Genomic DNA, 15,843 nt, shown 5'->3' with positions numbered 1-15,843 from the left:
TACATACATCACAGTCCCATCTGCCCTCTTTCAGGAAGAAAGTAAGGAATACTTGTGTTCAAATCTAATAATTTTTATATTGTCACATAGCGAAAACATGGAGTGCAAAGTAAAAATGTGTTCATCAGACAACCACATGTGTTTTTTTTCAGGACACACAATTTATAAGGTACAAATATGTGTATGCGTAATAAACCTTGAAATATCCTCAAAAAATGTGTGCGAATTTTCCGCAACCTCAAATCTTAAGTCATCTCGTAACTGTATTGCCAAGTTGTTACAATATGATGAAAAGAATGATAATTGTCTGTCTACTGCTGGGTCCATACGATTGCAATTTACAGTCATCTGTTATAAATAAAGGCAACTAATAACTGGCAGCAGAGCAAGAATACAGATGGTCAAAAAAGGACTACTATCTTGTAATCCTCACTTGGGATATTGGTGTACATAGTGTGATTTGACTGTAAACATACTAACTGTTACAGTTTCTGTTGTCATTTGTTAAACTAAATTACTGTTTCAGCAAACAGCCGACCTTGTTACTTACCAGTCTAAAGAAACTTTTTAAGGTCAACTTTTTACCTGCCCACAGCTGTCTCCAGTGTTGGCAAGCCCCTGCAAAATGTATTCTTGTCTAGCTTCTTTTTATATCACCTCTTTCCTCTGCCACGGACGTGGTTTCTTTTCAGGAACTATTGTTAAAGATTATGTTAAAAGTTGTTGTTCTGAAGCTTTTGCATCTTTGTGTTTACTAAATAACTAACTGAGGCTATTGATTTCTCTGCGGTTGTCATTCTCTCAAACCGGTTCGACTTATTCATGTTCACCTGTGGTACCCTAAAGACAACAGTCATTATCGCCTCTTAGGCCAGGATGTATTATTACAAGAAGGGCTGACCTGAGAGGCTGGAGAGGCTAGAGTGAGTCACTATCGCCTGTCAAGACAGAATGTACAATTACAGAAGGGACAACTGCTTTTATTGTTGCTTTCTGCGTCTAATGCAATGTAATCTGCTCCGTTTTCCCTGAAAGAAGGCAAGAACTTGAAGCTTATTTAGATTTCATTGGCAACCCTAATTGGTGAAGAAACATATTCTAACTGTATCATAAAGCCTTCTTAAGCCACGCCGTGCTCCACATCAGCCAACCAAAATTCACCTAAACTGGTCCGTACTGTACTGGTGACGATCACTGGAACCATACGATTTGCTGTAAAATCCAGGCCACTGGCCTTCTCTCTGCTCCACAGTACTGTTCCAGCCTGTGAATGCCAGGCCTCCTTTCCCCGCCCAGTCTCCACCTACCTCTGTTAAACAAGGCAGCCAGATGCATCTATCAACATGCCAATCTCTCTATAAAAGCAAGGATTCTCTGTCTGTCTGTGTGTGTGTGTATGTGTCTGTGCCTCAAATATCTCTGCGGATCAGGATCAGACTGACCTGAGACTTTCAACATGGCTGCTGCGTGGTTCAATGGTGTGCAACTAAGCATTTACTTGGACTGCAATGATACCATGAATAAATTATTTCATAAATGCTTTACAAATTCCGCAAGCACACTGGAGCCACCACAGTCATGTGCGCACCAGAGCCAATCACTGCACACCGTGGCCACCTGTGCACCAGAGCCAATCACTGCAGAGCTCAAGCCCACGACATACCTGAAGAAACAAGCGGATTTATACCTGCAGCGGTGCGAGCTGGACCGGGATTTTGCTGGCGGTTCGGTTCCGTTCTGTTCTGTTCTGTGCATCTAAACTGACTGTTGTGGATTAATGAGATTAAACGAGTCCGGACCGAGTCTGTTCGGGTCTGCGGAGATCCGGAGACGCGCGGACAACAAAGTGGAATCGGACATCTGTGGATGTTCGTGTTTGGAGTGTATAGTTAGTGTGTTATGTAGTGTTTGGTGTAGTGTGTTTAGTCAGAAGTGGAGTCGTTTTTTTTGTGTTGTGAGTCAAAACAAGGAGGAGACTGCTGAATGTGGAACAGGCAGGAATGAGCTGAGCCCTGAGCCTGAGGCATTGCCTGCATTTAAATGCAAATAGTTACACATAACTTTGTAAATTTCAAAAACTTATGCACCAATTTAACAAACAACAATTTATATTTGCATTATAACTAATGCAATTGGTTCATTAAACATATTTGTGGTTTTCACAGTAAGAAAACTAACTTTTTCTACTCTGATTTTATGTTATTTTGTGATTTTAGGTCCATAGTGTTAATATAGTATGTTAAAATGAAAAAATAACTGTACAGTCACACATGTGAGGTTGTGCTGAAAATAATTACACCAAGTAAGGCAAGGTAAATAGTTTTAAAGGTGAAATATAATGGTATAATAAAAAATTGTCAAAAACAGCCAATTATAACCCTGACGTCCCACCTTCAAACACAGCCTCATTTGGCCATCCATGAAAAAGCTACTTAACCTCCCACTTTTCTATTGGAATACATGCTTCCTACGGGCACTGCACTAGTATACAATAATTTAAACAAAAACCTTTTGGCAGCCATTGCAAAGATGCCCACTCTTGGCAAGTCTGCCCCTGGCACACATTTCCATGCTGGAATCCCCACCAAGAGAGAGCCATGTGGTTCAAAAACATGCTGAATGATCAGCCCTCTACACCATAGGTCACAAACAGGTGAACAGCCAGACGCCATCTTATACAGACCTACATTTCAAAAATTATTTAGGTATTTATAACTTTGACAGGGCGATTTTATTTTGACTGGCCCAGCTTTTCAGACTCTATGGTAATGGTTAAGTGGCTCAGGAAATCAACTGACCAATTGCTTATGAGTTAAGCCATTCCATGTGATGCTAATCAGCCAATCAAATTTGTGCATTCCAGGCAACTCTGAATACAGACAGATGAAAAAGGGGAGAAGCGATCAACAAACAGAATGAGGAGTAAGCGATATAGGGAGAGAAGACAGAGAGACGGGTGAGCCAGAGACAGAGAAAAATAACTACACATGGCGCTCTCTAAGAAGAGAAAAGTGGACAGCGAAAACATTTTGGAAGAGCTGACCCCACCACTTTCTGGCTCCAAATGGTCTTTGAAGACAGCTTTCCCAGGTTTGAGGAAAGTTGCCCTGTACATCTTGACCAAGTTTGGCTCCACATAAAGCTGCAAGTGAGCTTTCTCCACAATGAACATGATTAAAACTAAATATCATTCCAGACTCACCAATAAGCACCTGCACATGTGTGTGAGAATGACCCTGACACCATTCCAGCCCAGATTTAAAGTTCTGTCAGGACAAGCTAGAGCTCAATTATCTCACTGAACAAGAAAAGTGGGGGAGTTAAGAGGGAGAAAAAAAAGTACATGTAAAACTGTTCAATTGTTAAAGCCCCTGTACAGACTTTTCACTTGGTGTTGATTTTGGCGGCCCTGGTGGACGAAAGCGGTGGTGTTTTGACGGAATGAAGACCGCATTTCCCATGAGCCCTAGCGCCCACTGTCGTGAAGACGTTTGTCTGGCCGGCGCGTGTAGATTTGTTTTGGAAACGTCTATATATATCTTACGTTGTAAGCTAACTGTTTTACCGTGATGTCTGTGACATAGGCTAAACATGCAAAGACTGCACTATTGTCACTGTGTGTAATGCTGCTGTTGCACTGCAATTTCCCAGCTATAGATATTACCCACGGTGCTACAGAGCTAGCGTTACAGCAAAGTCACAGTGATTGTGATGGATGTTTTGTTCTAAGAAACTGAATCATTCATAATGACAGAGGATATTACCGATGCATCGTTGCAGGTCGGTTGGGCTGATACACACAGCTGAAATGGATGCGTGATCTAAGACGTTTGTTGTCGTTTTTACGAGTGTAGTATCTAGAGCTAATCTAGTGGTAACGTTAGCCAGCTTTGTTGTAACAGTATAAATTCATGTATTGCTGTAAACTACGTCCCGCAATACATTTCATAAATGTAAATTTCGGCTTTTTGACTCAGGATATAGCCCTCACTTCATCCAGGCCTTCTGGTTGGGGAATGATCTTACTGTCTTTATGATCACCACATCATTGACACATTTACTGATATATGATTACTGAAGATGTATATGACTCAAGACCGATGTCTTTATCCTTAGTGGCAGCATCGCTGAACATTTGCTGGTGTGGACTCAAAACAGTCCACACTTTAACAGTTTTAACTTTTTAACTGGTTTGACCCTCTATATCAATTTACAGTAAGTGGGCAGAAAACCAGAGAAATGTGATCTCATTGGCCAAAATGAGGATGTGGGAGAGCTTTGTAGCTGCTGGGAATATTGGTATACACATGGTCCAGGACATTTCTCCCCCTGGTGGGGATCTGCACATGCTGGTGGAATTAAGGTAAAGCAGTTCTGAGGCCTGTTTGATTAAAACCACCAGCTACAAATAATATTCCACCTGGTTTTGAAGTCATGTTGCTGCTGATGACATCATTCAATTCCTTTAGTGCATTTTTTTTAGTTTGCATCTGGGAGAATGTACACAGCAACAACAAGAACACTGGTGAATACTCTGGGCTGGCTGAGAGATTCACTGGTGGATATCCAGCCATGTGCATTTGGCATCAGCTTTTCAACAGCCAGCATTCACAACTGCACGTTCTTTAGAATTTGCCTTGCCTAGCTTTACACCTGAAAAAATGCTTTGAAAGATGTAGCACTTAACCATATATGTATATGAGTAATGCATGCCGGTCACTTTTGACCCATGTTGCCCAATAGAAGGGGTATGCAGAATGTGCATCAAAGCGTTAAAAAAGCAAGACAGTAAAAATGAATTTCACCTCACTGATAACTGTGCTTATTTTTCCACCACAGATCTGGTTCTACACCAATGACATCTTTCAGAATGCTGGTATCCCAGCACCAGAGATCCAGTATACCACAGCAGGAACAGGAATCATAGAGATCATCGCTGGACTCATTGGGGTAAAGTGCAAAGTGGAAAGGTGCAATTATACTTTACATGGTGTCATTTTTTGTCGGAGTTGTGTCCAGAACATTGTTTAGAATTGAGTCATTACAAATAAGGTGAGACGATTTGGAGGAATCTCATATCTGTGTGTTACAAAGCTACTGTTAAGCACGGTACTGGGCTCTGTCCAAAACTAAAACATACACCAACTAACACTTCTAATGCTGGTGCATATGCAAATGACTCATAATGACAGCTTTATTGGGAGCAATATGCTGAATTTGTTTCTTGATGAAAACTGCCTTCACAGTGTGGATTTATAGTGCAATTTAGATTGTAAATGTAAAGTCTGTGAGTGGATGATTTTGGAGTCGGGGTTACTGACACTGGCTGACTGATCAAACTGATCTATTTCAATCTCTGAGAGAAAGAAACTACATGTGTTTCCAGATTTCTTTTGCAACATTAAAGCTCACTGAGGTTTATGTTCTTGCATCTGCATTCATTTAAAAGTGTCTGACATAACGTCTGTGTCTCCTCTTGTAGTGCTTCACCATAGAGAAGCTGGGCAGGAGGCCTCTCATGATCGGGGGTTTTGCAATGATGGGGATCTGCAGTGCTGGAATCACATTAACCCTAATTCTACAGGTGTGTGTGTGTGTGTGTGTGCGCGCGTGTGTTCCCTAAAAGTATTGTAACTCAAACCATTCCTGTGCAGGGAGATATGGTTGTGGTAAAAGAGGCAATGAGCAGAGCAATGACCTCTTCATGTTATACTATTTTTTTCTCCCCGCAGGCTCATTTATCAGTCATGCGCTACATTAGTGTCTGCTGTGTGGTCGGGATCATCGCTGGATTCTGTATCGGTCCAGGCAAGTTACTTTATACAATATATTAAAGGAGAAAGTTCAGCCAAATTACAAAAAAAAAAAAAACACACTCCTCATTCACCACTATGATGATGAAGACCTAACATCCTGCTGCTCTCTAATACTTGATACACTGTATGTCAGTGAGAATCCACTCACTGAATCACTTGCTGTCAGGCCTGGACTAAAAGGAGGACTCAGATGCAGGGCAGAATCAAAATTCAAAAGGCTTTTATTCTGAAATTTCAGGCAACAAGACAGAGTGATGGGCTAAGGCTATATAAAACCTGAACCTGACTATACCTGCAAGGCGAAGCAAAAAACAAAAGGAAAAAAAGGAGAAAATAAAACCACACCAACGGTGGGATCTCAACGAGAATTCGGAGGACACAAAACTAAACCTGACAAATCTCAAAACTTAAAAATTACAACACAAAACACTCTCAAGGAGGAAAACACGGCTATGAAAAAACTGACTAAACTAGAATAACTAAAGAACTCAAAATTGCTCCAAAAGGGAGGAAAGCAAAAGGCTAAACAGAAAACTGTGAGCTAAGCTACACTATCACAAGGTTACAACAAAAAATCACTCTTCTCGAGGCACAATAAATTACAGAAACAAAAACCAATGAACTTCAAAACTGATACTAGACAAGGCGGATACTTAACAAGACGAGGCTGTGACGAAGGGCTTAGGTGAACGACAGATGAAACACTTTGGCACAAGACAAGGGGAGACGTAGACTTAAATACACAGAAGGGTAATGGGGAACAGGTGGAAACAATCAGGGATCAGGGATGACGTCAGACCAGGGACACATGAGGAAGGTCAAGTGACCTGAAACGAGAGGGGAGTTAGATTTTCAAAATAAAACAGGAAGTACACGAGACAAAACACCCAAGACGAGACAACCTCACCGCTGTGTGACACTTGCAAGTTTAATTGAATTACTTCAAAGGTAGTTTTCATTAAATGTCTACATCACTTTTTATGTTCAATGCACATCTTTTTTTCAGAGATGTCCCTTGAATCTAGTCACTAAAATAAATAAACGGTTATTTGAGTTGTTTTAGAATGATAAATATATGAAACACCTTGTACAATGTGTGTCTTTGCACCACAACTGATTTTAGAATGCCAGTTATTGCATTCCATTATTGTCCATTGTACTGTTTTGGAGGCAGAAATGTCAATACTGGGTTTATAAATTGACTCTGTCTGACTCTACCTGAATGGAGAGATACCATGATAGTACAGTGAAAATCCACTATTTACTGATGCTGATTGTGTGATGTAATTTAGAGCAAAATACTTAACTTTGTCATGATGTATGGTGGGTCAGTATCTCATTCCAAACACATTATAACAGCATCCGTGATTATAAACAGTCATTTAGATGTACAGGTGGAAACCAGGGGAAACGCATAAAAAAAAAAAAAAAAAAAACCCACAGATCTCAGTATTATGATTTGTACCGTAACTCCTCTTTTGGTTCTGCAATGCAGGCATTCTGTATGAAATTACACACTGGAGCATCATTATGCCAGCACTGCAAGGTTCAGTATGGACAAACAAAAGGTGGTACAGAGACGAGCCTTTGTTGCGGCCATAATGAATCTCTTAATGGGTCCTTCACTGCTTTTACACATTAACATCAGTTTAACATGATATAAACACCATCATTAATATATGGTTAAATTATAGTTAATAAAACTTTTTTCATTAGTTTTTCAACTGTCAACAAACAATGCAATTGATTGTAATCCATTTATTAAGCAACTGCTTAAAGTTGCAACTTATGTTTGTGATACTTTGTACAAGTTGTCACCAGGTTTATCTCAATTTGTGATCGTAGACTACATTTACATTTAGCAGACGCATTTGTCCAAAGCTACTTACAGTAATTCATACATACATACACTGTTTGCGGTGGCTGCCATGCAGGTTGCTGACCAGAACATCAGGAGCAGTTTGAGTTTCAGTATCTTGCCCAAAGACACTTCAACATGCAGACCAGGGGAATCAAACAGCGACTTTCCAACAACAAGACGCTGGCTGTACCCCTGAGCCACAGCCGCCCACTACAAATGTATTACAATTTATTATGTCTGCATTTAAAATGGGATGTGTTGGTCTTGATCTCTTTGAAGTTGAATTATGGCAAATTCAGGATCAAGAGTTTTTGATATTTTATCTAGAAAAGTTACTAAAGGTCAGGATATCTCAGCCTCTGCTGAACAGATTTGCATTGTTCTTTGTCTCTCACGAACAGCCCAACCTAGTGGAAATGCATTACCAAATTGCTAGCAGCTTTTCCTTTAATGAACTGAAAGTGTGTGACTGATTTATATTGATTTTTAATATCTTTTGCTATAATCCTTTTCCAGCTGGGGTTCCTTTCCTGATCACAGCAGAGCTGTTTAAACAGTCCCACCGTCCAGCCGCCTACATTGTAGGAGGATCACTCAACTGGCTGTCCAACTTCACAGTGGGCTTTGTCTTCCCCTTCTTACAGGTGAAAGCTACTCTGTGCTGCCCTGTGCTGTTATTTCTCTGTCCTAATTGTTAATACCGTTGATACTCAGGCTCCCAATCAAAACCTATGTGATCAGAACTGATAAATCTGATCAATGACTTTGTTGGTGGTTCCAATCCACAGTCTTGTTCTCAGTTAGCTCCCAAAAGTGACTGTTTGTTACATCTGAAAACCTGTAATGTTCTCTTTAACTTAATCATCACAGAGCAGATTGAAAGATCAAATTATATTTAAAATGGGCAGTTTAAAACCTTCATCTCACCTCTTTATGCCTCTGACAGTAACAGTCGCATTCTTGCTCCTATCAAAGTTTCACTCTTCTGTTGTTTTTTCAGTCACACACTGCAATAGAAAGTGTGCTACAAGAATTATCAGCACAAAATCGGATTCTGACATGTTGTCTTGCAGTGGTGACAAACAAAACTATGAGACATTCAGAAAGGATGTAAAGTCCTAGTAAGTGTGTTTGCCCTATTTGCATCTAGTGTAAAATCAGAGACTACCTGCCTTGCAGGATAAATAATGTCATCTGTTATGACCAGTGTTGGGAATAACAGCGTTTTTTTTTTCAGTAACGGGTTATCTAACTAATTACTATTTCTATCGTTACAACGCCGTTACCATTACCGACTATTAAATGTGGCGCGTTACAAACTGAAGCTGATCATTGAAGCTGTTGTCATCCGACTCGGCGCTCAGCCACCGGAGCTGCAAAGCTGTTTTTTTTTGTTTTTTTTCCTCCAGTGAGGGAGGAGGGAGGGGCGAGACAACCGCATAAGTGATGATGATTGGCTTGTTAACATTGAGTGAGAGTTCTTAAGCCAATCAGTGGCAGTGTTCGGTTTAGACACAAACCATACACGCAAACAGCAGCCTCATACTAGTGATGGGAACGGCAGCTCTTTTTACTGTACTGAATCTCAAGAATCCGTTCATTAAAATGATTTGTTCAAAAGATTCATTCACCAAATCGTTCAGTGCTCTCCAACTCCCTGAACTGATAAGCAGCCTAACGATCCGTCATTCAGTTCATGATTCAGCCCTGAGGTTCACGTTCACTTACTGAGGGACGGTGCGTTCATGGACTATAGTACACAGTCATTCGCGGGAGACGCAGCGCTGCTTTGAGTGGTATACATGCACTAAAATTATTACACGGTGAAAGTGTCCTCTGTGCACAGTAAAATCACTTAACATGATGCTAGCAATACAGTGCTAATTTTAGCAGTATGGTTACTGAACGTGAATCAACTCCTCTGCCCTGAGTGAGTGAGTGAGTGACACAGCGCCACTTTCAGCACAGTACATGAACGTGATTCACGTCCTGGCATCCCTCGTTCGCGAACGACCTGTTGAGGACGTGAATCACGTTCGTGCTATCACTCGAACGTGATTCACGGCGCGAACGTGATTGACGGCCTCAGCAGGTCGTTCAATGAACGACCTGAGAGAATCACGTTCGCGAACGTGAGTGACTTTTACTGTGCAGTAAAATCACTTAACATGATGCTACACGGATGTTAGCGACACAGCGCTAATTTTAACAGTACGGTTACTGAACGTGAATCAACTCCTCTGCCCTTAGTGAATGACACAGCGCCACTTTCAGCACAGTAATTGAACGAGAATCATCACGTCCTCAGCGACAGTTCTCTGTGTGGAGTAGGTTCGCGAATCATGAACGAATCACAGCGCGAACGTGAATCACGTCCTCACAGTTCTCTGTGTGAGTCGCGGCAGTTCCACTCCCGGCCGGTATGCCCGCGGCTGAGCTCAACTAAACTGAGAAAGGAACGAATCAGTTCATGAAGGGATTCCGTTCACTTCGTTCACTCAAAAGATTCGTTCGTTTGAACAACACGTTCGCGATCGACACAACACTACCTCATACACACAAACTAGCAGAGGTGAGCTGCAGCAATGGCGAGTCCGGAGGGAAAGCTGACGTTTTCAAAGTGGAAGTACAGACACTACTTTAATCTCCTTTGTCCACGTCCGTTGTAAGCAACTCTGATCTAATGTAGCATCTCACACTGGCACACGCTTCTACAAAACTAACACTGGCCAAAAACTCCGTTGCTGACGCTGTTGATGATGATAGCAGGCCAGGTGTGGCTAACGTGAGCTCCACTAACAGCTTCACAAAAACTTGACACAGACTGAACTGAATGCAATGATAGACAGGTATGTTGTTGAGAACTTGCTCCTGTTATCAGCAGTTGACTCAGGCTCCTTCAGAGCACTCATTGGCAAAATATCGGGGCGAGCAGGTGCCGGTCCGCCATGCAGAAAGACATTTTCTAAACAGGCCTACATATGTAGATGCCGAGTACGCTAAAATGACTGCTGAGCTCAAAAGGGTGAAGAAATAAGTAACGCAATAGTTACTTTTCCTGGTAACTAATTACTTTTATAGTGGAGTAATTCCGTTACTAACTCAGTTTTTGGGAGAAGTAACCAGTAACTATAACTAATTACTTTTTAAACGTGCCCAACACTGGTTATGACTGCATCACTTTCTACTTTTTTATGTCTTCCTGCAAGCCATCATCTCACAAGTGGTGTGTTTTCCTTCTTCCCTTTATTTTTATTGAGACATAGACATGCCACACAGATCAAACCAAGGACATTACAGTTATATGAAATACATCTTAACCCCTTAGGCCACAATCACAAGGTGCCCCTGTTTCTCTTTTGTAATGGTTGTCTTCGATGTGTCTCTCTTAATTGTTCTCATGGTGTGGCGTCACATTTTCTTGACCAGTCTTGATCCGCAAATTTGATATCTGGTACTCTAACCTAAATCAAACTGAATAGTGGAACTCGAAGCAGAACTTGTGACATGTTACGTTTCTTCCCTCATTAATATATTATATATGTTATGAGTGAGCCCACAGGACTGTCTTCCTGACCTTCACACAGTCAGACAATGAGCGCCAGTGTTGTGTGGAGAGGTCCTTAAAAGGGCCCCTATGTGAAAGTCCAATTTGTAAGATTATTGAGGCTCATTCAAAAGTGTCAGAATTTATCAAGTTGAGAAAGAGACGTAATGATCAACTATCTTACACTTTAAAAGATCTATAGTACATAAACTAGAGTGCATGACAATTTATAAATTTAGTTTTAATTAAATTCACAACATGGCATTATATGATACATGTTCTATCAAGGTTAAATGTCTTGAAAAAATGTTTGCTAAAAGTAACTGTACAAACAGTGTAGGGTAGAAGGTTTGACTATGCATATGGTCTAAAATAACTAATACTACTAATTTATTAAAAGGAACACATTTCAAGATTCCTACTTCCACTAGAGTTTGTACATTCCACTTGTCCTTGTTTGTCACAGGTTACAAGAAAACTACTCCAATGGACCTGCGCATCCTCGCTCATAGCTCCTTCAGAAAGCCTCTTCTTTCCTCTCCCCTCGGGCAGCATTTTAGGAATGGAGACATCCTTCAATATGGTGCACTTAGTTTAAATTGTCCAGGTCAAAGGCAGGGAGGCGGAGGACAAAGGAGATGAGGAGGCACAAATTAGAGTCATGAGAAGGCCCCTTAGTCTCTAAATTAGTCATACTGTATTACTGTTTTTGGCATGACATGCAATCAACCAATTAATGTGTCATCTTCAATTAAATTTCGATGCTAGATGCACCTGCCGTGTTTCCCTTTTATGAGTAATAGTGATGGATGGATGGTAGTCCGTGGATCAGGAGAGAAAGGTCGCAATCATTCTTCTTGATTCCAGGCTGCTGCAGTGAGGACAGAGTCTTTGTACATAGGATGCCCGCTCTACCAACTGAGCTAATGAGAACCCTATGAGAGCTGTTTTCAAAAAACAAATTCACAAGCTAAATGTTAATTCTATTTTCTCAGGAAAGTGTCCTGTTCAGTCAGGTTTGTAAATGAAAAGAATACAGTACAGTTCAGACAATTGGCTGATCAATCGGAGTATGCATATTTACAAGGTAAAAATGCCATTTTTATGTCATACTAGATGCTCACATCACAGGACAACCCAACAGGGTCAAGTGAGTACATGTAACATAGCACTAATCTGTATCTATTCAAATGGTGTTCACTGAACTTGAACAATGGTGCTTAGTTGAGTCTGTTGGACAAAGTTCGACAAATTGAGCTTTCATAAAAGTTCCCCAGTCATGATTACAACCTGGATGTTGATCGTCTTTGAATATGTGTTTGTCTATTAATCTGTGACAGCATACATTCATAACCCTTTCCTTCAGATTTGATCACTGTTTTGATTCCCCTTTATTTTTTTTATTCAAAAGTTCCTTTTTGGATTGACAATTCATCAGTCACTTCTGTCATGACAATTTGCAATGTAATGTGAGTTCTAGAAAGAAATCATGGTGTTATCCAATTCTCAGACCTTCAGTCTCAATCTATGTTTTTCTATCCCCTCTCATTCTTCCAATGACCCTCCATCCATCTTCCACTTCCAACCATCAGATGTCAGCGGGGTCTTACTGCTACTTGGTGTTTGCCACCGTTTGCCTGTCCGTGGCCACCTATGTCCATTTCATTATCCCTGAGACTAAAAATAAGACTTTCATGGAGATCAGCAGGATGTTTTCTAAAAAGGAGGCAGTTTTGGAGACCCAGGGCCTGACACATGGGGACCAGCTGAAGCTGAAGAAGATGAATGGCTATGGTGGTGTTGACCATACTTCACTGGAGTTTGACAGCTCTTCTTCTGTACCTTAACTGAGCTTCAGCTTTTGACTGGGACTAGAAATTCATTAATTACTTCCTCTGTTCCCTTCTACTGTTTTGATGCTGTCAGATTAACCAAACGTCAAATACACAGTACAGATCTAGTATTTGAACTTCTTACCGATTTAATGTTTCAGTCTGTTTGAGCCATTAAAGGAAATTCCAATTCATTTAAAGTTGGGTCTCTTTTTAATGGGTTTGTCCATTCTTATCAATTCTAATAACGTTGTATTCACCAAGGTGATCACTGAGATCTGAGACCACAGTAACAGTGAGACAATCAGACAAGTTGGAAACAAACCTATACAAATGGTTGGTTAAACTTGTTTGAAGTCAAAATCTAAATCCTTTACTGACACACTTCTTGTTTCCCCTTCCATAGATAAACATGAACAGTTTTCTTGTTCAGCATTTAAGATGTTCACATTTTGAGTTTCACCAAATAAAGTGGTTTAGACAGTCACAATAAACTGTTGGTTTTGTGTATTGGTGTGACTTACATATTCCCAGATCTCAGCAATAACTTTGGAGAGTACAGTGTTATTATCAAGATTGTAAGTAATGAAGGATGTAGGATGTAATGTAGGATTATGCCTTTATCTTTATCTACTCATATCAAAGTGTTCCTGTGCCTATGTTGTATTGTCCTTTTATACATTATGTGTTTGGCAAAGTGGTGAGCTTGTGTCTGAACCTGTGAAATGTCCAATTCCAAAAAAATGGGTTAGGTTAGGGTTAGGATTAGGGTAAATTATCATGCTCTGTTTAATTTATTTTTTCAAAACTTTTTTGGAATTAGGCTTGGTGGCAATTTGGTTGGTCAGTTGGTTGGGAATGTTTTATTACACTTTGGCTTTTAATTTGTACCCTTGACCATTTTTTTTCATCAGTAGTAATAAGTTCACAATAACCAAAGTGATTGTCCAGATCTCACAGACCAGAACTGTCCAGATCTCTCAGACATCACTAAAAATTGATCAAACGGGTAAAGCAACAATAAGACAACTCTTTTCTACTTTGGCAACTGCTTCCATCTGTAAACTGTAATGGATGTGCTTTGTCATTGGACTCAAGCTACAAACTATGCCACTCTACCTACCCTTTAGAGTAGTTTTGCACGTGAACAGTGCCAAGGTCAAGTTTGCAATACTACATTATATACTACGTCCACTTAGACTTTCAAAAGATAGCCTGCTGACTTACAATTCACATATTATGACATGTTATTACTTATGTAATCATGTTACTGAAATGTTTCAGTGTGGTTAGATTTAGGTACAAAAAGTATTATTAAAATGACCATGTTCCCTCATGTCACTTTTGTAATGTAACTAAGTTACATTGGTAACATAAGAAGTGTCACTTATGGATGTATGGTAACTACTTTGCATAACTTAGAAACTAATCAAACTTGACCCTGGTCACACTTGAGATGCAAAACCTGGCCTCTAGGTTGAAAGTTCAGTGTATGATCCATTAAACTATCCCAACTACCCCCTGCTCAGACTTCTCATAATCTTTATACTACTGCACTGGAATGTGACTTCAAGAAATGATTCTAGAGGGTTGAAACTACAAGGTCAAACTTAGAAGTAAAGGGCCAATGACTAGGTTGCTGTATTTAATGCATTGGGAGTGAGAGAGTGCTGTTACAGTTTACGAAAATAAAATTCAATTTGTAATACATTTGGTTTTCCTTTAAGAACACCATGACCTTGAGGGTTTTGAACAGCAGCTTTTCATGACCAGACACTAAACAATGGGCTTATTTGGGTGGGGGTTGGGATGTGCATTATAGCACTTTCATAAAAAAAAAAAAAAATCATATTAATTTTAGAATGTCTTGTAATATAACAGGAACCACTGGTTTCAAGCCACCATGAAACTTTATCCATTGTTGAATGCTATTGCTTAGGTTGTGTACATAGATGTTGTACATCACTGCAGTAACACAAACCAAGTTAACAAACATGTCAGGGTACTAACCTTATGGTAGACTCAACAAAATAGAGAAATACAGAAATAGTTGACATCAACACAGCGGCTTGTGGGAAATGCAATTGTGTCTGTGCAGTAAACATGTCTGACTAAAACTAACCTTTTATGAATATGCTCTTAACCTTTTGTATATTGCAATTAAAAATCATCTATAATATGACATCCCAATATTTATACATGTGTTGACTATCTTTTTATTCTCAAGTAATATTACTTATTAATAGTGTTTGATTTTTAAGTAAAAATCCCCCTACCAGCTTTTTTATACACAGTCAAACTATATCAGTGCAGTACTCTGTACAATCTGAGTTGTGCAGTTAAGTGTGCTATGTGTTATGCACAACAGCAAAGATCCATTTTTTTTTTTGATTGATTGAAATATGTATACGCATTCGTTGAAAGAAAACTACATAAATTAAATAATATTGCACTGCTCATAGTGGGTTTTAATGGCTATTCACCATCTCTCCAGTTGTGCTACTGGAGAGATAGTCATCCTGGAGTTGCCAACACCTTCTGAACTGCAGTGTATGCTTTTTCTCTGTTACACACCATAGACTGTGTTGCCATATGATCGACATTATTATGTGTGAACTTGAGTTTAACTAAAAATTGCGGTTCCCCAGCAGACAGAACACAACAGAAGGCAGGCAAAACAGCTGGCAACAAAATTGAAGTACTCTGCAAACAAAATTAAACAAAGTACAAACCAAATACAAAACAAATAACAAACCAGTATAACAAAAGGACTCAGGCAGCAAGAGC

The 15,843-nt window shown here is 39.9% G+C and overlaps 1 protein-coding gene across 3 annotated transcripts in view; it reads left to right on the top strand.

Moving 5' to 3' along the window:
- The window catches only part of slc2a15a (solute carrier family 2 member 15a), a 52,577-nt gene extending 37,325 nt beyond the window's left edge, over positions 1-15,252 (top strand). Inside the window, exons 8-12 of one of the 3 annotated variants that reach the window (XM_030440965.1) lie at positions 4,840-4,950; positions 5,483-5,584; positions 5,733-5,808; positions 8,194-8,321; positions 12,817-15,252. In XM_030440965.1, the coding sequence (XP_030296825.1) occupies positions 4,840-4,950; positions 5,483-5,584; positions 5,733-5,808; positions 8,194-8,321; positions 12,817-13,071 (672 nt within the window). In that variant the 3' untranslated portion in view covers positions 13,072-15,252. Of the gene's footprint in view, positions 1-4,839; positions 4,951-5,482; positions 5,585-5,732; positions 5,809-8,193; positions 8,322-11,690; positions 11,998-12,816 lie in introns of those variants that run through there. The other 2 variants (XM_030440966.1, XM_030440967.1) reach the window with 2 other exon arrangements.
- Positions 15,253-15,843: the final 591 nt, after the last annotated feature.

The sequence above is a fragment of the Sparus aurata genome, chromosome 15, assembly GCF_900880675.1.
Source record: "Sparus aurata chromosome 15, fSpaAur1.1, whole genome shotgun sequence".
Classification (NCBI taxonomy): domain Eukaryota; kingdom Metazoa; phylum Chordata; class Actinopteri; order Spariformes; family Sparidae; genus Sparus; species Sparus aurata.
The sequence above is the reverse complement of the archived record's forward strand: the minus strand, read 5'-3'. Positions and strand labels throughout refer to the sequence as shown.